The sequence below is a fragment of the Scomber scombrus genome, chromosome 2 (assembly GCF_963691925.1).
Source record: "Scomber scombrus chromosome 2, fScoSco1.1, whole genome shotgun sequence".
NCBI lineage: Eukaryota > Metazoa > Chordata > Actinopteri > Scombriformes > Scombridae > Scomber > Scomber scombrus.
In genome coordinates, this window is record NC_084971.1 from 553,020 (window position 1) to 577,900 (window position 24,881).

The 24,881-nt window shown below is 40.8% G+C and overlaps 1 protein-coding gene across 3 annotated transcripts in view; it reads right to left on the reverse strand.

Moving 5' to 3' along the window:
• Positions 1-10,939: 10,939 nt before the first annotated feature.
• The window catches only part of LOC133987691 (glutamate receptor 2-like), a 66,696-nt gene continuing 52,754 nt past the window's right edge, over positions 10,940-24,881 (reverse strand). For 2 of the 3 annotated variants that reach the window (XM_062427154.1, XM_062427146.1), the window contains exons 17-19: positions 16,049-16,183; positions 15,793-15,802; positions 10,940-11,040 (exon numbers count right to left, since the gene is read on the reverse strand). In XM_062427154.1, the coding sequence (XP_062283138.1) occupies positions 10,940-11,040; positions 15,793-15,802; positions 16,049-16,183 (246 nt within the window). Of the gene's footprint in view, positions 11,111-15,792; positions 15,803-16,048; positions 16,184-24,881 lie in introns of all 3 variants that reach the window. The other variant, XM_062427138.1, reaches the window with a different exon arrangement.

Below are 24,881 nucleotides of genomic sequence, written 5' to 3' on the forward strand. Positions count from 1 at the left end.
ACTATGTGCATACCAGAGGTTACTGCATGGCACTGCAGAATGCTGTGGTAGCCGACCCTGGGTCCAGAAAAACAGCCCCAGACCATCATGCTTCCTCCTCCATGTTTAACAGTTAATGTCACACACTGAGGAACCATCCTTCCTCCTCCATGTTTAACAGTTAATGTCACACACTGAGGAACCATCCTTCCTACTCCATGTTTAACAGTTAATGTCACACACTGAGGAACCATCCTTTCTACTCCATGTTTAACAGTTAATGTCACACACTGAGGAACCATCATTTCTACTCCATGTTTAACAGTTAATGTCACACACTGAGGAACCATCCTTTATACTCCATGTTTAACAGTTAATGTCACACACTGAGGAACCATCCTTTCTACTCCATGTTTAACAGTTAATGTCACACACTGAGGAACCATCCTTTCTACTCCATGTTTAACAGTTAATGTCACACACTGAGGAACCATCCTTTATACTCCATGTTTAACAGTTAATGTCACACACTGAGGAACCATCCTTTCTACTCCATGTTTAACAGTTAATGTCACACACTGAGGAACCATCCTTTCTACTCAACTGCGTACAAAACTCCTGCGTGATGAACAGAATATTTAAAATGTTGATTCATCAGTCCATAACAGCTTCTTCCAGTCTTCAGTAGTCCATTGGTGGTGTTTCATGGCCCAGGCAAGCCTCTTCTTCTTATTCTGACTCTTAGCAATGGCTTTCTAGCTGCAACTCCACCTGTCAAACCTGCAACTGGAAGTCTTCTCTTCACAGTAGAAACTGAGACTTGCTTACTACGACCACTATGAAGCTGTGCTTGAAGCTGTTGTCCTGTGAGCCGTCTATCACACAAGCTGTTGACTCTCAGAAACTTGTCTTCTGACTCTGTTGTTGCTTTGGGTCTGCCAGACCTCTTCCTTTCAGAGTTTCCTCAAGTTTCTGAGTAAAACTGTACTCACTGACACCTTGACTTTCTTTGCAATTTCTCTGTAGGAAAGACCTACATGTTTAAGTGTTTTTGTATAATTTTCAGTTTTGAGTAACCTTACCTTTTTTTTTATTTTTTACCTCTGGCAGTTCACCGCTTACCTTTGTACCATTTCAAGCTCTTCATTGGACTTGAACTGCTTGAATTTCAATAAAAAACTGGAAAAATTGGGGTGTTCTAAAACGTTTGACCGGTAGTGTGTATACGGGTCAATGACGTATAAGGATTTTCAACAACTCAATTTTAGAATAATAAAAACAAGCATATCTAATGCAGTAGTTCAAACATTCAGAATGTTGTGTACCTGAAGATCCATATTATAAATGTGAAAGTGATTTTAGTGGGCTTTTCAAGATTAATTGACACTGGCCTTAAAAAAAGTCATGTGGTGCGACCACAATTAATTTATTTCAAGATGAATCATGGTCGCACCACATGACTTTTTTTAAGGCCAGTGCCAATTAATCTTGAAAAAAACCACTAAAATCACTTAATTTCAAATGTATAATATGAATGTTCAGGTACACAACATTCTGAATGTTTGAACTACTGCATTAGATATGCTTGTTTTTATTATTCAACAATTGAGTTGTTGCACATCCTTATACGTCGTTGACCCATATATACGGTTCTTGAGAAATAATAAGCAATAGGCCTGTTTTGAGCAGGCATGTTTTGAACAGACACTGCACTAGGTGCTGTTAAAATCACTTGTATTAGCATCATATGTCAACATAGTTATGTGTGTAGTTAAATAAAAGGTGTGTGCATACTCTTTAAGATAAGGGGAAGCTTGTGGTTGATTAATATTAGTGCTGTGGAGAAATGTTTTTTGAGTGGGTCTCTCTTTTGTTTCCTGTAGTGGACACGACATAAGCACACAGGGAGTCTTGCCAATGGTTTCACATGATTCCACTGATCTACAGCTGGCTGTCATGTCCCAAGAGATTCAAACACAGTAAAGAAGAATATTACAAACTCATGAACACTGAAAGAAAAAAATGCAGGTTGCAAACTTTTCAAAAAAATCTTTCTCAAGATTATTTTAAAAAGTCAGTTGTGCCACAAGCATATCCACCATGTTCAACAAAACAGAACTTATTCTAGCATTGACTGACATCGGTGGAAGGTAAATAAGTACATTTACTCAAGTACTGTACTTAAGTGCATTTTTGAGTTGCTTGTATTGTGAGTATTGTACTTTTTACTATATTTAATTTATTTGAACATGAGTGACCAGTTACTTTTATTCAAATGATTAATACAGAAGAATATAATCAATAAGTAAAACCCAAGCAGTATATCATTTTAAAATGATCCACACCTTCAACTATAACTAAATAACTAAACAAAGGTTGGGGAATGATCGTAGTCATGGTTGAAATAAAACAATGCTAAATGAACAGGTCTCCCATGTTAAAGTCACAAGCTTTGTTGAGTCATCTGTTCAACCCTAAGTCCTCCTCAACAGTAGTGTTTTGTGGCAAGCATGTTCTACTGAAACTGGTCAGGTCACATCTTTGCGCTAATATGAGTTTGTGTGTGTGTATTTATGGGCATTGTTGTGGTATATTTTTGGAGTGTCCTTTTATATTCAAGATTTCATTTGCTCTGTTGAAAATCAATTTACAAGATTTTGGTCAAAATTGATGAGTTTAATAGAAAGTTAAGTTAAACCAGAGGCAAAGTCAAAAGTGAAGAGTCATTCCTCAACTGCCATTTTCACATTTCTCTCAATGGTTGACATGTTTGAGAGCCATTCTTTGATAAGTCATTGATACTTGTTTATAACACCAGGAAATTCTCATGATAATTATCACATGTGGTCATTGCAAAAATGATATGGAGTCCATGAGAAGAAATGGAAGCAGAAACCTTGACATTTTCAGTTCCACCTGGCATTTATCACGTCCTGGTCATTTCTCATGTTGTGGAAGAAGCTTTTCAGCTAACCAGCTAGCCTTTAACTAGCAGCACAAATAACAGCTTCCTAGTGAAAGAAAATAGCAGACTTGAGTTCTTAAAAGCATACACTATACATAACAAGAACCACATTAATACTGCAATTAATATTGTTAATATTATTCTTATTACTATTAAACACTAAAATGCAGCCAGGCACAACGCTTCAGGCTGTCAAGTTCATCTGAAAGAAAAAACTCAAAGTGACATGCAAACGTTCTCTTTGCGCTCTCTTCATCCTCTTCGTCTTCATTGCCATGATCAGTGCAGTATATTCATTAATAGGAAGGTTTTTGTTCACAGTTGTTTGTCCACCTCACAGCAGTGAGAGCTCCTATTGGCTCAGGTTTCAGTATCAGCAGCTGCCATTTACTGAGCATGGAGAGCTCTGATTGGTTCTAAGTCTGTTTGGCACATAATCCAGTTGGCTTCAGAACTCTCATGTGAAAAAGGTCATGTGCATGTGTGTGTGCAAATGTTAGGGAAAAGTGTGTACCATGTGATAATGTATGAGTATGTCAGTGTGTGCTGATGTGGTATATTTGTCTATATGTTGCTGGATTGGTGTGTTGACCTATAGACAGGGATGGGCCTACATGAGTACTTCTCATATGTTTTTGTAGTACTATAGTTATGTTAATATATATTTAAAGGGGAACCCTACCAGTCCTACCTGGCCTGTGAAAATAGCTGTGTAATGTGGCTCAGGAGAAGCTGTGTCCAGTCTGAGGAAATAACCCAGATGATGTCAAAGTGTGTTCAATAGCCATATGTGTTTTAGTAGAGCAGTGCAGCAGCGTCCAGCCTCCTTATCAAACACACTACGGCTGCATGACTTAAGTCACTTGCCTAAAAATTAAATGGAGATCTTTAACATATCATGTCCATGGAGCAAATCATTGTACAATATGTAGTGACTGTGGACATGTGTGTGTTTTTGGGGATAGAAAAACATTCATTGCATTCAATGTTTGCCACTGAAATATTTCAGGCACAATTTTCAGGTGTCAAACTCATGCATGTCTGATAGCTTATATTTTAATCAGTGGGCTGTGAGTTTCTACCAATAAACCAGTTTTGGTGGGACACATCATGTTCAGATAAGGTAGCAGAACTCAACTCATGACAAATTCAATGTTATTTGACATTGCATATTTGGCATGACAATGTTGCCAAAGTTCTACTTGCAGGTGTTTCCTCTGTATTCTACCCAATTTAGACAATGTGCATATGAATGTTGACTCCCTCTGTTGACCTGGACGGCCTGTACAAAAGCTTTCTTCTACCTGCACACACTAAGTCACCAGCTCCTTCTTTTCACCTATAGATGAAATTTCCCTTATCAACCACTAAGAGTAACTGCAGTTACCAGAATTTAATCCCCAGCTGACTCTTTTGTTCACAGACTGTGAATAAATTCAAGTAAAGTGTTTTTCCTCTGTGGGTTAGGGTACTGTGGTTAATATCCTACAAAACCAATACATTAACTATACATTTTGCTAACACTAAAAGTAAAAGTAGTTTAACCGTCTTCACATGATGTATAATGGTCATCAAACCCTTCTGCTATCTGCATGCTATCTGAAAATGGTATGTATTGTAATGTATGGTAGAAGATTTGTGTGTTTCACACAGCCAATACAACAATTTCGAATCTTAAGCTAAAAATGTAAACTAGTGAGTTAAAAGTCATTCCCAATAATACTTCAGTTAAGACCCTACAAAACTTAATAAGGATACTGTATAACCTGTAAGCACAATACCACCAAGATCTAAATGCTAACTAACCTTATCAAATGAAGCAGTATATACAGGTATGTGTCTGAATACTTGTGTGCATGTATAGTTTTTTGGATTTTATTCGATCATTATTTATCTATGGGTGGTGTAGTACATTTCAATTAAACACTGTTGTTTGAACTATGCTGTTGGCTTAAAATTCAGTTTTTAGAAAAAATAATAAATCCCAGTGAAAACTGGTACAGCTTATAACCCAGTCATTCTCTGATATTCTAAAGTGTGATTATTTTGTATCAATTTACATTATAACTTGTTTTTGCCCATCCCTGTGTATCATGGTTTTATATGTATGTGTGGTGTATGTGTGTGTGTGTGTGTGTGTGCCAGTCCATGCATCTCTTGGGTCTGGTAAAAGTCTTTACTAATTAGGAATTTTCAGGCAGAAATCAGGGAAGCAATTAGCAACAATAACATCATAATCTGTTAACACAATTACTATTATTTCATGGATGTGGTTTTTGTTCAAAGCACTTGCACTCATTTTCACCAAGATTCTAATTTTATACCCACAATTCCTGATCACATCCCTGATTAATGTTATTATTGCCAGCATCACTATTGTCCTTATTTTCTATACAAGAAGAGTCTCCATGGCAAAACATCTATGAAACAATGATGTGTGTTTAGATACGAAAAAACTGTCAACTGTGCTTGATTGTTTTTCATGAATTTGTGAATGATCAGCCATCTTTCTTGCTGTTGGTCACATGATACGCTTCGCAGTCGGACTGCCAGTCAAGTGGTAGAAGGACAACAGCTTTCCAATCTCTCCAGGCTAGATGTTAGAGCACGAGATCAGGAGTCCTCTGAGATATATGATTGGCTAAACTCCAGATTGAGAATCAGGGCAGATCACCCACAATGAGTGGTGATTGGTCTACAAAGGAGATCACAAGTATTTCCATTCACTTTCAGAGGGGAAGGGAGGATGTGTGTTGATTGGCTGTAAGGCACTGGCCTGGGCATGGTCAGGAGAGATCAGTCATGCTGAGGCTCATGGGTAATCCTGGACGGAGGTAAGCCACTGGGACGCGACCATTCTCACTGGTCGATCCTGTGATGGATAGACGAGCTTTGGAGCGCATAGCATCTGTGAATTTCATCTGTATGAAGAAAAAAAGACGTTATTTTATACTTTTTAATAATCACCTTCAAAACCAGACAGACAGTTGCTTCTGGACCAGTTGTTTGGAGAGGAATAAGTGGTTAATTATTTAAGGAAACATACTTACTTGCTTTCTTTCCATGAGTCACTTAAGAAGATTGATATCAATTATATGTCTGTCTGGTCACCATAGAGCTACTGTCATGGTGTGGTTAGCTTAGCTTAGCATAAAGACTGAAGGCAGAAATTGAATATCTGCAATTTGTGGTGTGGAGTTACATTGTAACAGTGCTGTGACTATTTCTTGAATGTATAGTTTACACTCTATACATCCACTTGGCAATTCTCTGCAGACGTGCTGTAAAGAACTAGAATGGTTTGTGTTTCATATATTTCTACCCACTAAACCAGTCAAACTGGCTACATTCTCTGTACATACATCCCACCATTCCAAGCCAAGACATCAACCAGCTAAATGTCTGCTCTAAGATTAAGCAAACGGAACACATGCTAATTAATGAGCTTTAAAGGTGTTGATAGGCAACAGTTTCTCCTTGTTGCCAGTCTTTATGCTAAGCTATGCTAACCATATCCCGACTGTACTTAATACACACGTGAGATTGATACTCAGCTTTTCATCTCAATCTCAGGAAGACAGCATAAAAATATATTCCCTAAAATGTTGAGCAATTCCTTTACATTATTAACAATTACATGTGATGATAAATGAGTTGTGGTGCAAGGCTGTAATGTAAAATGTTGATTTTGATGTCCCTTGAGAATGTGGACTGAAACTTGAACATACTAAATTAAAGTTAAAGAGATCCATACAGGAGAACTAGTGATACACCAAATCATAGGTCAAAGATGGACAATGCTGCAAATCAATGAGTGGAATTGCTTCATAGAAATATTAGATTTTGAAATGGTTTTCAGGTATTTAATTCACTGATAAATGTTTCTGTGTGGTTATCTTATCCATAAACATTCATAAAGTTTAAGTTCTAAGATCCCCCAGGACACCATCCAGGGACTCATTAGGATCATGCCCAGATGTTGTTGGGAGTGCATACAGGCAGGTGGGGCCCAAACACACTACTGAGTTACATTATGAGCTGCTGTGATGAAATTCATGCAAGTTAGATCAGCTGTGATTAAAATGTTTCACTTTCGGTGTGATTTTGAATCCAGCCTTTAGTTGCCTGATGGTTTTGGTTTCCATTGAGTGTTGTTATGTCATTTTGTTCTCAACAAATTATACAATGTACATCAGTAAAGATTTTCAACAAGATCCAATGTGTGATTAAGTGTTACCTTCATTTTTTGGAGCAGTGTATATTTTTTCCTGATTTAAAAAAAAAAAAGATGTTTTTCTTGCAGCTGTAATACAGGCATACCTCAATTAAAACCTTAATTTAATATTAGTAATCTATAACAATAATTCATAAAGCCACTGAATACAACAGGACACAGTGTAGCATGTACAGTATGTAACGAATGAATGGAGAATGTGTGTAAAGGTAATGTATCAGGTTATGTTTGTATGTTGCAGAATGGTCGAAATTGTGGACAGACATTAGAAGCAAATCAAATTATTGAGGACAGGAGAGTCTCAATAACTCTCATAATGTCTTATGAGAGTATGAATTTTGGTTTTGAGGACACTTCTCACATTATCTCCTACTTAAAAACATATTGTGATGGTGACTGGTTATGCTACAGAATCTTATGCTTAACCAACCTTTTGTGGCACTGGATCGATTTCATTCAGAAATAAAATCTATAACTTTCATTCCTTGAAAAGTAAGAACAAGAAGCAACACATATAGTATAGTATAGTACAGCACGCCCTTGTGTGGCCCAACATAAGATCTCTGGTGATACATGTGAGGCCTCGTCTATTAGATCCCATCCCATTTCATTTCTCGGATTGATGGCCACTCTTCAGCGAGCCCAGTTGTGGTGTTGCAGCTCATTCCTTTCTTTCAGGAAACAGATGTTTTAGTCTTTATTCACTTGGTACAAACCATATAATACAGAAAATACTTTCTACATTTGCCCAGCAATGAGGACACCTCTCTAGAGACAAATCTGCAATACTAGTGCATTGTAGACTAGCATAAACATGGATCATCATCTAAAAGCCAAAACAGAACAACTGGAATTATGAACAGACTACTGCACACATATCACTCACTGAGGGTATCATTGAGTTTTTTTCAACTTCTATGACTTTTCATGCCACCCCTTTGAATGGGTTAAGACCTTTTCTGTTGTAAGTCAGAGAAGGCTGCTGCATAAGCTGTACCTTGCCAAATTGGCAAAACAGATGAGTAATTTAACACATAGATACAAACCCTGAGTGCAGTATTTGTAGGCATGTAGCACTCATACAGTACACAAGGTGAACAACCTCCTCTGCCCCTCAGATTCAAAAACCCAGGCGCTTAAAAGCAATGATACATTGCACAATTACAGTATTTGGTACACAAGGTGCATTTAAGTGTAATGTAACTTTCAAAACTATTTCAAGTTCACTGGGTGCAAGAGGGATGCACAACACAATGGAGATCACCCACTCTCTACGTGGAAGACAAAGCAAGGAGCAATGCAATCTTGTATGAAAGAAACAACAAAGGACCTCAAGTGACACCACTGCTCTATTGTATTTCCAGATCAAAACATCTTACCCCATCAAAACCAGGCAAAAACCTCACTGTTGCACAGAGCCCACCACCCCTGGAGGAAGGCATCAAGTGATATTTCCAAACGGCTCCACAGTCCTGTGAGTGTCCTGGCAGAATAAGCCAGGTTCTCTAGGGTTAAGGGTATAGCCAACATGCAAGGGGTTGCTGCTTACCACCAGGTAGTGTAACATTTTAGAATGGAATTACAGGTTATTTGGATTATGGCTCATCAATGCAAACCGTACACATTTCCTGTGTTCCAGATGTATTACTGTTTGAAAATAAGCATCTCTGATATTGACTGTTGCAATCCAATCTCGCAAGACCTTACTGCTCTCAGTAACTGCCTTAGTGTGAGCATTCTGAACTTGTGAGTTCTTAGATACTTGAAGGTCTAAATTAGTCTAAACCTATGTTCCCCCTTTTGAAGGTGGAAACCACCAGTATAACTGTCTTGCTTAGCCTTGTCTCCAACAACTGTTTTGATTATGGACATTATCAATTAATGGATGCTATACCTAAAACTGTAACCATTAACCAATTGCAATCATTGTCTCTATGTGCACCTCCCCAGGAACCAAACCACAAGCCAACTGATCTGTAAGGCTCTCTCCTTTATTTATTTTATTATTTGATTCATGATTATTTGACCTGCAATGCTCTGTTATGTATGTGTGTTATCTATTTATTGGTTTATTTAACAGGGACAGTGCACATTAATATACATTGCTGTCTGATTGGCTAGTTCACCTTCAGGGACAACAGATTAACCAATCATTTGGAACAGTGTTGCCTGAAAACCAGTACACTGCAGAGAGCCAGCTAACCAGTTGGTATTGTTGTCGCCAACTGCAACTGAAATAGTTAAGCTGATTCTGATCTCAGTTCTGGTTTAACTAATGACACTCTGAGCTAACTAGGCTTAACTGTAATGTTATTAGATAGGTGAAGACCACAAGAACTGAGTAAATGCTGTGGTGACAGAATTATAAATATGTGGACACAAATGTCACCACAGGCCATTTGCCTTTTAAGCATAAATAGAGGTGTCATTAAGCCACATGGGGGAATGCTATCCCATATTGTATGTGTTATACATAATAAACTGACTAGAAGGGAACAGTGCTATTTGAAAGGGACACTTGTAGAGCAAATGTACTAATTGATGGGGCTGACTAATGAAAGCTGACAAGACACATGGTAATGATTGGCCAATGAGCATTAAAGAGGATGATTGGCTAGAAAAAAAGAAAGAAAGAAATAAAGAAAGAAAGAGAGGAGTAGGAAACAAGGAAAATATTGAGGATAAGTTAAGGAAAAACTTAAAAGTAAGGGGAAAGTAGAGGTGGGTGACAAAACAAGAAGGAGGGAAGGAGAGGGAAGAAGCAAGAGTGGAAGGCAGTGAGGGTAGAGCAAGAAGTAAAACAGGAAAGGATGAGGTGAGGAGAGAAAAAAGGGGTAAGAGGAGGTGAGCAAGCTGTTGGGTAATGAGTGAACAAAGAAAAGTAAAAATCACAGCCATAGACAGTTTTGACCAGAACTTTGTATCCAATGTTAAGCTAGATTTCAGTGTTACTACTGTTCTACTACAAGAACAACTCCTGCATTCACATCATGCACTGAATAAACAGTAAATGATACTATTCAGCAGCCAACATAAAAGACTACTTTTTTTTCAAGCAAACAATTCCATGATGGATATTAATAAAAATATACTTTTGGTTTTTCATTTCATTTACTATTTGTTAATATTGATACAATTGATGATACTATACATGTTACTAATGATATACTATTGATTTGTATCTTGTATTTGTGTCTATACATTAAAATCAGCTGATTAAAGCTAGATAAAAAGATCCATACTATAATGGCTAACATGGTAAAATCAGCAGCTGTATCAGCTGTATATGTCCACAGCACTAATTAATCCTGTTGCATGTCACACACACACACACACACACTGCTCTACGGCTTTCAGTTTCTCTTAAATACAGTTTCCATTCACTAATGATCTACAATCACATTGGCATTACCTCTAGTACTTCCTGCATATGTTTCATAATAAAAACCCACCAGAAAAGAGGAATTATGTCCTTTTGAGCCACTGGAAGACTTTTAATGTGAAACATCTGTGCAGGAAATGTTGATTTTCAGCAATTAACAGTAATAGCAAAAAGGAAAACTGGAAGCATGAAGTTGTACATTTTTCACATGAAAGTGATGACGGCTAGTGAAAATGCAGATTACCAATGAAGCTGCTACCATAATATGAATGCAGTTTCATGCAGCTTTGTTTGTTGGTACAAATGAATGGTCTAAACATTGTCTATGACTGTGAAGTGAGGAAGGATTTAGCCATCAATCATCACTCTCCTACCCGTGTTAGATCTTGACGCTCTCAATGCCGTAAACGTTGTAGCCCTCTTTATAGGTGGCGTAGTTTGGCTGGTGGCTGGGGGACAGCAGGTTGAAGTTGGGGGCATGTTGAGGAGAGGACAGAGTGTGTGTGTAGTTTCCTGTGTGCTGGGGGGACGACAAGGTGTTGGCTGCCACCTTCATAACACAAATAAAGTCATTGTTATTAATATACTGATGTTCTTGTGGAACAATGATAACTAACCAGTAGTAGATAACTTCAAAAGATATAGGTGAGGGGTGGTGGGAGGGTGTTTATTTGAATATACAGAGCCAAAATCTGAAATCCTGGCTAGGCACACGTATACAATACAGATGAAGACAACACATCTCATGTAGGAAGAAGTGACTTGGTGTTCTTAAAACACACCTCTACATTTCCAAACAAAATCCATCTATCTATCTACACTGATGAAGGAATGAATGACTGTGCGAATGCTTTGTTGTAGAACAGGAAAACAAGGTATAAATAGATCTGTCTGTCCTTCAGCTGCCAAACTACTGTAATAAGACAGCCTTATGAGGTTAAGGTGAAGTTTAGGTTTATAAACAACTTCTTCAGCAGACAGCCAGCAACACAGGTCACCATTTCTGACGGTCACAGATTTTGGTGTAACACCGGTTACTCATTACCTCATTTTTCTGAGGTAATGAGTATTCACATTTCCTCTATCATTACCCATCCTTACCAGGATTTAGAAATTATTACTTAGATTTTTGTTTTTAACATATGACTGTTTTCATTAGCAACTAGATCAAATATCACAATGTGATTATACATGTAAAGCCTAACCTTTTCATGCACTGGGTCCACTTTATTACAATTTAGTCTGTGTGTCATAGCCTATATAAACATTTTTCAGAAATCCCATTATCAATATATGTTGACTTTGTTAACCAGTAGTGTGTCATCATGCATTATCTCATTTCAAACAACTGTCTAGACTTTTCAGCAGTGAGCTGTGAGGACCATTGCTACAGAATGAGACAGCAGAGGTCATCAAAGCTGCCTGAGGCTACAGGTACTTTTTGCCTATATATGCATGTATTTCAATTAATATACAAATAAACATAAACATATTGCTGCTTCACTTTCTTACCCACCTGCTAGCATTACCATGCTAATACCTATCTACCTACCTACCTATCTATTCATCCCACAGCAACTCAATAACAATTCTCATTTACATACACCATCTCATTCACACATGGCCTAACATGTCCTTGGTTATGTGGATCTAATTTCAAACAACTATCTGACTCAATTACAGCAAATGAGACTGAAGAGATCATTGGAGACACCTGCAGCTACAGGTATTCATACTTTCCAATTAACCCTTTCAGACATTTGCCCATAACCAACATGTGGCTCCTGGTTATGTATATCTCATTTCAGACAACATTCTGACTTTTAAGGTCAACGATGAATGGCAGCTCAGCAGTGGAAAACAACAGACAAAACCAGAAAGAGGAATCAAAACTTCAGAAGAGCATGGACAGGGATGGCCAGGGTGCCAGGGCACAAGGGCACAAGTGTGTTTGGGACACATACTTACTGTGACCTTCATATACAAATATACATTCTTCTCACTGCTTTAATCTATGAGCGTGTGTCTTTTGTCAAGTAAAACATGCTGCAGCAGCCAACAGGCACATTGTAGTAATTACAATTCAAGGAGTTACTTTGTCATTTTCACATAACAGTTTACACTTTGCTTTAAAAGTGAGCAGTGGAAGTTAATGTTAATGTATCATAAAGGCTCATTACAATAATGTATCAACAATGCAAAAATATACTACAACCATATGCGCATGGGCGTGGTCAGGGAAGGTGTTGAAGATATGCGCTGGTGATTTCAATAGCCCACCGAATCTGATAGAACTGTAAACAGTGCCTTTTTTCAGATTTTCAGCATCTCTAACTGAATATAAGAACATGCTTCTTGTGAAGAAACGTAGTGAAAGACAGATCAACTGTGGATGGTGAGGGCTCCGCGCTGCACTGTGCTGAATTTTAGTACCCAGCTGTCTGCACAGACAGCTCCTCTCAGTATAGAGATTCACGTTAACAAGACAATGAGCCACACCGCTGTACTGCGTGACATGTTTCTTCATTAAACACCTTTCATCATTCATGTACCATTTACACATGTTACTAACTTGGCTTCTTCCCCAGAGTTTTGGGCCTTCTAATCTCACAGGTTCCTTTGGATCACGGTCGTGGACAGTCTGGTAATGGATACTCCCATGCTCTTTTTTTTCACTCCTCCCCCTATATATTTTAAGTAACTGACATCACATTTACCACATAACATATCTAGACCAAGCAGGACAAAGTTTTTTTTTTAAAAATTCCATACCATTTTGAAATTATACATTTTTAAACATGTGTCTCCGGTCAATGTTTGACAGTTCTCATCCTCTCTGGCCAGTTTGAGCTTTTGAGCTCTGAGAGGTGTTACAGAGTTCCTTTGGCAAGTCTTTTATCCCAAATGCAATGACTATTTTAAACACTTACAAATGATCAATATGCACACAGGAACTGTTGTGCACTTGTATTTTATACCTTACATATTTTATGTATTTAATCTTTTTTAAGAATGGTTTTATGTAATTTATGGATTCTATGGTGTTTATATAATTTCTGTCTACTGTATGTCTGTTAATGGTGAGCCAAAGACAATTTTCCACCATCTTGGACAATAAAGTTTTATTCTATTGTATTCTATGCTATTCTAATAGCTTGAAATCAAAATTGGCTTCAGCTGTGCAGTCATGGAATATTCTGCCACTGGGGGCACTATAACTGAAAAGTTTATATTCTGTAATTGGCTGCATGGCATGGTACAAATGTTGTTGCATAATTTAGGGTGATGATTTAGTCAATGCAAAACATTTGGTTAATGACTGATTAAAGAGGGCATAGATTATTACACCAAATCTAAATACTAGTGTTTTGATATCAAATCGAAGCCTTGACTCTTATCAAACATGAAAACTCTTGGGCAAGTTGGACAATGTAAAGTGGAGTTACAACAACTTTCTTTTTCATGTTTTGGGCAGAAGTGACCGACACACCCTGCCAAGGGCATTCATTGACAACTCAAAAACCTTGCATTGCACAGGTCTTTAAACCAATGAAATGTGAAGTCGCGATGGTCAGTTCTGTAGGAGGAGTTCCTTAAAGTACAAAAACTGCACAATGAATTGAAAACATCAGCCTACCAAAGTTTGTATGTCTAGGTCAAACGTACCTCAAGGGGTTCCTCAAAACCAGTAGTCGCAAATTCAAATTCTGACCTTATACTGTAGCTGTACAATCCTTCGTAGAGGACTGTATGAAAATTGATCACTTGTAGGTTCACTATACTGCAATGTGATGTGAACAAACACACACTAAGAATTATTTCAATTTTGATCAACAAAAAATAATTATTCTAACAATGTTGTAAAATACAACAAAATGAACCAAACACACCAACCATGGTGCAAGAAAATGAGAAGTTATACTAACTTAAATTGCGTAACTTTGTGTTTTTTAATAATTAGTACGCTGTATTGCGCTTTAAAAATAAAAGCAAGTGAGTTAAAGATTTAAAGAAATAATTTTAAAAATAACTTTTTTTTGCTGAATGCAATACGCAGGCGAAAGTGTTTAACAAAGTGATTGGGCCAGCCCAGTGTCAATCGGGCCGCTGATCTACTGGTTTTATGGGCCGGTCAGACCAATATAATTTTTTTTTTAAAGTGTCAGGACTGTCGGCCCAAATAGCACGTCGGCCCACCGGGAAAATGCCCGGTATGCCAGATGGCCAGTCCGTCCCTGCATACCCCAACACCTCAGACCTGGGGAGAAATTAGATATTTTCTGGTTCACGAAAATGGGCGTGATTGACATAGATAAACGACATTTCGTACACAGATATATATCATGTAAAGACGCACAGAACATTTTCTTGGACCCATACCCTAAGTCCAATAGGAAGTCGGCCATTTTGATTCACAGGCGCCTCGTACTTTAAAGAATTCCTCCTAGAGATATCATATGACCGACTTCAAATTCACATTGGAGATGAAAAGTTATCAAACACTTTCTAATAACCTGCCTCTGCTAACTACCTGCTGGGCGTGGCAGCACAGAGAATTTCGATGCTTCACCATAAGGAAGTCCTTATAATTCCTACAGACATTGTCCCATCTACACCAAATTCATCACGCATGTAGAGGGTCCCGCCCTGAACACGTCTATGCATCAATACTGTGTCATATAAATAGTGCCACCTACTGGACATAGGAAGTCAGCCTCATATGACAAACATTATCCGATTTACATGTTCTCCACATCACACACTACAACATGACATATAATTGGTGGGTGATCTCTAGCGCCACATAGTGGACACAGGCAGTGTTAGTTAACCCCATTACAATTACAATGTTAAATAAAAACCTGGGTGCAAATACGTCTACGTGCCCGCTCTGACATGCACTTACGGCACATTCCGCTGGTTTGGGGCGGCGCAGGGGATCGAGGGCCAGATCATCGCTTCTTGCAGCTTTAATTTTTATTATTTTATTTTATTATTGTTTTTTTTTTTGTTAAATTGTGTTTATATCTGTATTTATGTTTTGTTGTGATGTCTCTGCTGTTGAAAGATGCTACACAAATAAATAGAAGTGTCAAATAAAATACATTCTCTTCTTCAGACAGTAGGAGCTTTGACTTTCACATTTTATAGGTGGCGCTATCAAGCCATTTTGCTACACCCATGCCCAAGACCCATGAAACCACTTCTGACATATGTGCAAAGTTTTGTGATTTTTGAGCACCTTTAGTCCCTCACAAATGCAATTCTTTTGGAATAATAATATTACTAATGAATAATAATATGATAGTATCATAAAAAAGACCGGCCTTTTGTTGATTTGTCTTCTAACATTAAGCATCACACAAACTCAGATTCAGATGGTATCTTTTGTGAGAATCCTTCATATCACAGAGTTAGAACTGATATTACTGTAATTATAGTTAAGATAGAGAGTTAATTTAAATTAGTATTTGAAAAGATAACATACCTTCATCTTTTTGGCTTCAGCATGGCTCTTGTAGCAAAATTCTACCAGTGCTACCATCATGGCCAGACCCAGACCTCCAACCAGGATGTAAAAGACTCCTGCTACGTTACTGAGAGACAGAGCACTGGTCTTCTCCTAGTACACACACACACACACACACACACACACACACACACACACACACACACACACACACACACACACACACACACACACACACACACACACACACACACACACACACACACACACACACACACACACACACAAAAAGAAGACAGCCATCCAGAGACAAGTGTTAGTGGGATGTTTATGTTAACACTGAATTTTAATGACTGACACACAAACTGTGAACTGTTTCATTTTTCCTTAACCCAATATGACCTCATTAAAAAAAACAAAAAGACCTCATTAGTCCCCCTCACAAAATATTCTAAAACCCAAGATATTGTTTGAAAGCAATCTCCTGAAACCTTGTTTGTAAAAAACAAGACATTCACCACGGAACTGTCAGCTTCTCCACATGTATTTCAGCTAAGCACGATGCATTTTATCGGTCTTGTGTCTTGAAAATGATTACATCACCTAAAACACACTCACATTGCATCTAGCTCTAATAGAAAAGCATGCAAATGTCGCACCTGATCTTACAGTAAGATTTACATGCAAATGTTGCATCCAGTCTTAATGCAGCATAAAACTGAACTAACCTGTCAGCACAGTTAACTCCCCATAAATACATGAGTGCTTTACATTAGGACAACACAGAGTGAAAGACAACTGGACAGAACCTGACCTGCACACATTTAAACCCATTCTAAACATTCTTGTCCTATATCAGTTTTCCTGTGTTTAAGTCAATGTTGGAATACAAAATTCCATCCTTCCAACCTTCCATTTCTTTATTTAAAAATAGGTACAAGATGAATACTGGCGACTAACAGCAGTCATACAATCACAGAGTTTGTGGACAAGCCAATAGTATATCTGGATTATATTAAGCACTTTATTTGGAAGCAAAACTGAAAGTGAGTGCACCTGAAATATCAATAATAATACCCCATTATGCAAGAGCACAATTCTACTGGTGCAGAAAGTCAATCAACATTTTTACCTGGAATTCTAAGGTGTATGGCAAATACATTAAATGGGAGATTCTCTGCATATTTCCAGGTTTATATTTTTAATACTCAACTAGAATATCATGCATGATGTAGTAAAAAACAAATTATTTATCTCATACTGGCCCTTTATGCAGCCCCTCAGTTCAGCCTCTGTCTGAAACAGGCTGTTTAAGTTTGAATTTAAAAAACAAACTATAGTAGTGGGATTTAACTACTTTTTCTTGTTCTTTACTCAAAATGTCAACTTCTTAGATACATCTGTATATGTTCTACATGGAATCCAGTCTGAAATGTAAGAGTGGAAAATGCAACCTTGGTGACCGAGGTTATCAAATGTACGACCCTTCATGGACATGTGCAGATCATCGGCAAGGTAGATCAAAATGTTGCAAACGCAAAGTGTTGAATGAGGGGTGAAGCACTGGATACTGACTTACAGGAAGGATTTCTACATGATTCTGAGTTTCAGAACTTTGATCATGTTTAACATAGATATAACCAGTGGTGGCTGGCCAATAGAGGGTGCTAGGGAGCCACCGTCCCTGATATGAAGTGATTTCTTTATTTTTCCCAAATTAATCGTTTAAAAATAAATAATAATTATTCTTTATTCTACAAATGAATGTGTATGGAATTATCAAGAACAAACCATATATTAAATATAAACCATTATTTAGAGGGTAATTTGCATGCACATTCATTTCCCCTCTCTCCTTGGGCTCTAGAATAGTAGCCCCAGGAGTTCAGCAGCTATAACATAACAGTGTATAAATAATAGAAAATCACAAAAAGCATGATATATCTTCTTTAAGGTTGAACTTGCAATTTCCCTCTGCTCTGAATCTATATTGTAGCCATACAACAATCTTTAATGCTCAGGTTGATCACAACCAAGAGACACATTTTAACACACTGGAAATCTTCCTCACCCCCATGTTTTCAAAGGTGGATAGTTTCAATTCTACATTTGAGGTTGAAGTTCACGAGACAATTTCCTGAAAGACTTTGAGCATTTGTGGCCCATTCATCATTGGAGGGCCCCAAATATATACTTTAGCAATTACAACGTTAACATAAACTGTAGACATGACAGCCAGATTTACAAAAATAAAACCCAGGTTTTAATAAAGTGCAGTTTCCCTTTCATCTCCATATCATGGTGGAATGAACCCAATGTCGCATATACTGTATAATTAATAGTTACGTTAACCGTTTAACATTTAACTTTAAAACACCTCTGACAAAAGCCAGCATCACTGATGGGTGTGGTTATGTGTTATGAGAAGTGTGCGTTGTTGCACTTATAAACACATCCAGCAGTGATGTCTTGGGGTCCCAGAGAACACCTGTATCCTTACAGCTGGGATCACTGTGATCAGGAGCAAATCACATGGCCTGCAACCTAGGTAAACATAAACTTATGGCCAGTAGTAACAGTAAAGCCAGTACACCTTCACTGATGCTGAGTTAGCCCGCACTTGACACAATGAATGTATTAATCATCAGAAGAAGGATCCAAACATGGCAGTCTATTAATTACAGTGAAGCTGCTCATATAGTACACCAGTACAGTGTTTCATTTGTTTTTACTTCTGTGCTCACAAGACTTGCTTTCCCTAACTCCATCTAGACAATTGCTGATGCACATGAATGACCAAGGCTCAGTATCCAAAAAGCTACTCAGAGAAGAACTGTGTTCTTAAGTGTGTCAAAGTTGGCTATAATTTGGCTTTTACTGTATCTTAAATTAGCCGTATGTAAGAAATATATTCTATGTATTCATAAAATGGCCCTGATATGTTACCAGACATTAAGGAATCATGTCAATTTCAAACACTGATATCACTGACAGTAGTAGTCCTGCCAGAATATTCGCATTTGAAAAGTGGCAGCCCACAAGTAATGTTTATGCTGTCATTTTGTGTTTTGGCCTGATGCGCCACCCACCACCTATCTACCAATCACGAAGTCAGTAGCGTTTCAGCATCCAGGTTGCCAGTTGCCACTGAGCTGCAGCTAGGAACATTGCAGATGTCTGATGTTATAAAACCAAAAAAGCCTCGTTATGACTCTCAAATACGTCATGACATGAAAATACGTTTTTCCACCGGAAAAATGTTAGTTCCCCCAAAAGACTTGATATCGTTGGCACACTGCCATTAGACAATTAGACAGTAACAGTCATGTTTTATTGCTTTGGAGGACTGCAGGTTGGTTGTGCGTGAGAGGTACGACAGGTCTGCATCACTCGTAAATTTAGTTCGTACCTAAGAGAAAATCCAAAATGAGAAAATTGGTGAATGCGGCAAATCCTCGTACGCATGGTTTAAGAACGAATCTGTGCGTACGAGTGGTTCTTGCATCTGGCCCAATGTTGTGTTAACTGTGGTGGAGTGAGGTAGAGTGGATGAAGAGGGAGGGAGCGGTGACAGTAAGAAGCCGGTGAATTAGATCAACAAAACACGTTATTTTCTGATTGTTTCACAGCGGTTAGGTTCAACAATGAGTAATAATAACATACACATTAGCCGGTCAACGTACACTGTGCAGACATCCCAACTCTCCCGGAAGTTCCGGGAGTCTCCCGCATATTGATAGCGTCTCCATGATGCCCGCAAATGAGACGTATTCTCCTGGAATCTGGAGTGAACGAGCAAGAGTGCGCACTAGAGAGTGACAGTGCGCTTGTGTGCGTGTGTTTGTGTGACTATTAATGCAGCGCATGTGAGAGAAAAACGTCCTTATAACTCTGTGTTGCAGCTTATTAGACCGATCGCACCCCCCCGCCCCCGCTCCCGGACAGACACCTAGTGTAACCCCCCCCCCTCGGAATGGACCTCCCTGAAATGATTTTCTGCAGGTTGGGATGTCTGACTGTGGGTCGCGTCCTCACTCCGCATTGTGTATGTTGCAATCGTCTCGCGCGCGTGCAGGATCACGTCAAACAACTGGCAACCCGCGTGAACGTCAACTCTGGGAGGAGGGAGCGAGGAGTGACAGTTCTCTCCAGTGTTTTGAACGTTGACTGCAGTACCATTTCTAACGCTTGGTGATATTCTTGAACTTTAAAGTCTAAGACGTCCATTTACAAGCTTTTAGGCCCTTCAACTGTATCTTTGTCAGACTTCATCACTGAATGGGCTTTGTTGTTATCACATGATCTGACAGTGGAAATGACATTGTTGTCCGACACTTAGGTTATGTGATAACATAAGCTACTTTCATATGCAGAAGAAGAATATGAGATGCATCTGAATAACTTGAAAGCAGGTAGGTGGACTTATATTATATTATATTAGTTTGGTTACTTGCATTTTAAAGAAACGTTTTTAACATCCTAATCCAGGTTCTATTTCATATCTGGTCCACACGTCACCATGTGGGTCACTCTCTCCGAGGGTGAACTGTTTCAGGAGACAATGTAGCAAATTAACACCTCTGCCCCGTGGATGCAATCACAGCCTATTAATACAGCTGCGCCATCACCTGCTCACTCTCTTTTTCTCCTACTAGAGTGTGTGAGTATTGTTCATACTGAGACATGTTATGTGGATTATCGATATAAGTACTTATCTGCCTTCTTCCTACAGGAACTTCTTGTTGCTTGCAGTAAGGAAGAGTGCGCGGATCTTGGATTGTTGTTTGGCATAGTGTGGCGCTGCGGGGAGAACGCTACCTCACGTGGCTGGGATTGCTGTTGTGGTCTTCGAACCAGGTGAGTAGTGAGAGAAGCCGCTGCGGCCGGGAGGTTGTACGCTACCTGAGGCTTTATTCCACACCTTTCTTTCCACTGAGTCCGAGTGGCAGTCTTGGCTTGCCAGACCATGTCACAGGACGGCGATGGTGAGATTTTTCCCTCTCCAGCCATTACCTTAGGCCAAGCTGTTCAGTGGGCAGAGAATGAGCTAGACACAGAGGCGGTGCGTGTAAGCGGCACGCGCGGAAAAGAAAGCGTTCGGAGGTGGAGATTGGACAGCTACAGCTGCAGATGGAGGCTATGCAGAATACCCTGCAGGAGCTTGTTCATTCTCTGCGTCCTTTAGGGCTGCATGACATGAGCAGGCCAGCTCCTGGGGTCTGGGATAAGGATCCAGATGTGCTTTCTGTTGCAGCCTCTGACAGTTTGGAGGGTCTGCACAACCCCCAGTCCGAGGAGGATGTCCAGTTGCTCTCGGATTTGGGGGATGGCTCATCACAGGCTTCAGAGCCTGAGCCAATGGACCCTTCTGATAGGGCTGTGATTACGGCAGCATGTGCACAGCTGGTCTGCAAAGCTACGCTTCCATCTGCACTAGTGTTTGACAGGGGCTCACAGCGACGCAGGTCAGTCAGGCTCCCTGTCTTTCTGATTTTATGTCTGAGCTGCTGTCCTCGTGGAGGGCTCCTATTTCTGCTGCAGTCCCTTCCGAGGACCCAGCTGGCCAACATTGCAGGGGCTGAAACACATGGGGTGGCCACGGCCCCCCAAGTTGGGCCAACCTTTGCTATGTTGGCAGGAGCTGTGGCAAGGGCTGGCAGGGATGCAAATCAGCCTAACATAGGTTCCCGGTCAAGGGCGGCCCGGCTCACCAGTGTTCATTTTGCTCTGACCGCAGTGGAACCTCTCATGGTGGGGGCGCAAGACCTGAGTCAGCTGGTGGCTGACCCAGGCGATGACGGTTGTCAGACTCCGGCTTCACGCTTCACTCCTCAGCACCTTTGCTCACTGGTGCCAGTGTACTCGGTGCCCTTGTGTAATAAATACACTGGAGTCAGGGTACAGACTCCAGTTCAAAACCAGATCACTGCCATTTCCCTGCATCGTTCCTACCCTCCTAAGCGACAAGGCAGCTTGTCAGTCCCTTGTGACAGAGTTCTTGGCTCTTCTGAAGAAGGGGGCAATAACACCCGTCCCCAGTGTCGAGATTCACCAAGGGTTTTATTCAACCTACTTCTTAGTTCCAAAAAAGGACGGCGGCCTCCGTCCTATCTTGAACCTGAAGGGGTTCAACGGCTTCCTAAAATGCCTGCCTTTCCGTATGCTTCGTCTGTCACGCCTTCTGTCATCTATAAGGCACAGGGACTGGTTCACTACGGTGGATCTGTGCGATGCATACTTCCACATTCATATTCACAGAGGTCACAGGAAGTACCTCTGTTTCTTCTTTCAAGGCACCGCATACGAGTACACTGTCCTCCCGACGTGGTGAACCACCTCAAGAACCTGGGGCTGGCCTTGAACTGAGAGAAAAGTTGCCTTGTTCCATCGAGGAGGGTGGAGTATCTAGGTTTGGTTCTGGATTCAACCTTAATGAAAGCTGACCTCACTTGAAAGAGGACAGCAGTGCTGATGGACAGCTTGTAACAGTTGACTGTGGGCAGGCACGTACCAGTGAAGCACGGCCGGAAGCTGTTGGGCCTCATGGTGGCGGCATCCCAGGTGGTGCCCCTGGGGTAGCTTCACATGCGGCGGCTGCAGCGTTGGCTTGCCAGGCACAAAGTGTGCCCCCACGAGGATGGCCTGAGGGCTATCCCGGTGTTTTCGATCTGCCTTTCAGCACTTGCGTTGTGGACCACAGCCCTAGGCCTCAGGGAATGAGTTCCACTGGGCCTGTTGTGCTAAAGGGTGATCATAACTACCGACGCCTCAGAAGCAGGCTGGGGGACCCTATGTGAGAACCAGCCGGCCCGGAGGTGGTGGGGTCCCTTTTGGAGAGGGGCTCACATCAACCTGCTCGAACGCGAGGCAGTGTATCGGGCCTTGGTGTATTTCCTTCCTGCGATTCGGGGGAAGCATGTGTTGGTTCAGACCGACAATTCAACCGTGGTCACTTACGACAACCACCAGGGAGGTCTGCGGTCAGGGTCCCTGCACGACTTGGCACACAAGCTCCTCGTCTGGGCTTATGCTCAGGGTGTGTCCCTGAAGGCCGTCTACTTGCCGGGGGACGTGAACGTGGCAGCAGACCTCCTGTCCAGGGGCGGCCCCAGGCCAGGGGAGTGGCGGCTTCACCCGCAGATTGTGGAAGCCATTTGGTCTCGCTTTGGAGAGGCCCACGTAGACCTATTTGCCTCACAGGAGACCACCCATGGCCTGCTGTGGTATTCCATAGCAGGTCCAATGGGAACATTGGGGGTAGACACTCTTGCGGACCAGTGGCCCCAGGGCCTGTTGTATGTGTTTCCTCCCTTTCCCCTCATACCAGCCGTTCTGGCCAGGGTGGGGATGATGTAGGCCAGGGTTCTGCTTGTGGCCCCAGATTGGCCACATCAACCATGGATGGCGACGTTGCAGAGGCTGCTGGCAGGAACCACATGGTGCCTCCCAGTCAGGCCGGACATGCTGTCACAGGCTTGGGGACATCTCTGGCACCAGAATCCAGGGATTTACAGGCTGCATGTCTAGCCTCTAGATGGGAGCCGCCCAGCAGCTTGAGTCCTGCTGTTATGGCTACCCTGCAGGCAGCCAGAGCTCCCTCTACCAGGGTGCTTTATGCTGGTAGATGGAAACGGTTTTGCCAGTGGTGTGCAGAGAAGGGCTGGGACCCAGTCTCTTGTGGGACACAGGCTGTCTTCTTATTTTTGCAGTCACTGTTGGAGAGAGGACTGACGTAGTCCACCTTAAGACTGTTGTTTGAGGTTGGGAGAAGAGGGCTCTGCCGTCTCTCTCCTGCCAAATCCAGCCTTCTTACCTAAGGTGCTCCCTCTGTCTTTTGTTTTAAGGCCCTTGGTTCTGGAGCCCTTCCATCCTCCACCCCAGGCATCTGTGGAGGCAGCCCTTGAAGCTTAATTTTCTTCATTAAAATGTGTTCTGATCTGTGAACTGGTGGTCCTGAGTGGTTTTTGCCTCACTACACCTCCTGTCTGACCTTATTCGCAATACTGTTGACCAATACGGTGGCGTGTTGACCAGATATGAAATAGAACAGATGGTTACAAAGGTAACCGTGGTTGTATGAATGAAGGTCAAGACGCCAGCTTGCATTGTCATTCAGAAGGCTAGTTCGGTGATCGCGCAGTTCTATTAATAGGCTCTGATTGCGCCCATGGGGCGGATGTGTTAATATGCTACATTGTCTCCTGAAACAGCTCACCCTCGGAGAGAGTGACCCATACAGTGGCGTGTTGACCTTCATTCATACAACCACGGTTACCTTTGTAACCATCTGTTTGTCTGGGTGAGAACCTTACTTGACATAACACCTGCCAAAAAAGTTTTGGGTCTTTGCCGCTGCCTGATCGAGTCCTGAGCCAAGTAGACTGCATATAGGTCACACAGCTGTCACCTTCCTGCTATCACCCTTCAACATCATGACAACATCATATTATACTAACAGGTTCTACCGTCTTATAGTACATACAAATATATTTCTCACCTATTTACATAGTAGGATTCTAAAATCAGTTATATTCAATCTATTCAAATTTTCCTTCACATGCAGTTCAGCCATTGCTTTTCTGTTGCTGATTATTGACAGAGTCAGCCTTAATGCCTTGTCTGATCAGATGAGTGGAACATTAAAATTGATTTGCTAATCTTTGCTAAAGGTTATGCTGGATGCTTGGTGACATAACGTTCATATACTTGTGAGGCTATTTGGCAAGCTACTCATGCTGGCGAGCTACCCAGCACTGTCAAACCATTTGGTCATCTGCACAGTTACTTTGCAGTTACTTTGCTGTCAGGAGTGAATCCTGTGATGGTGCTGATTCTATTCAAATGGACACAT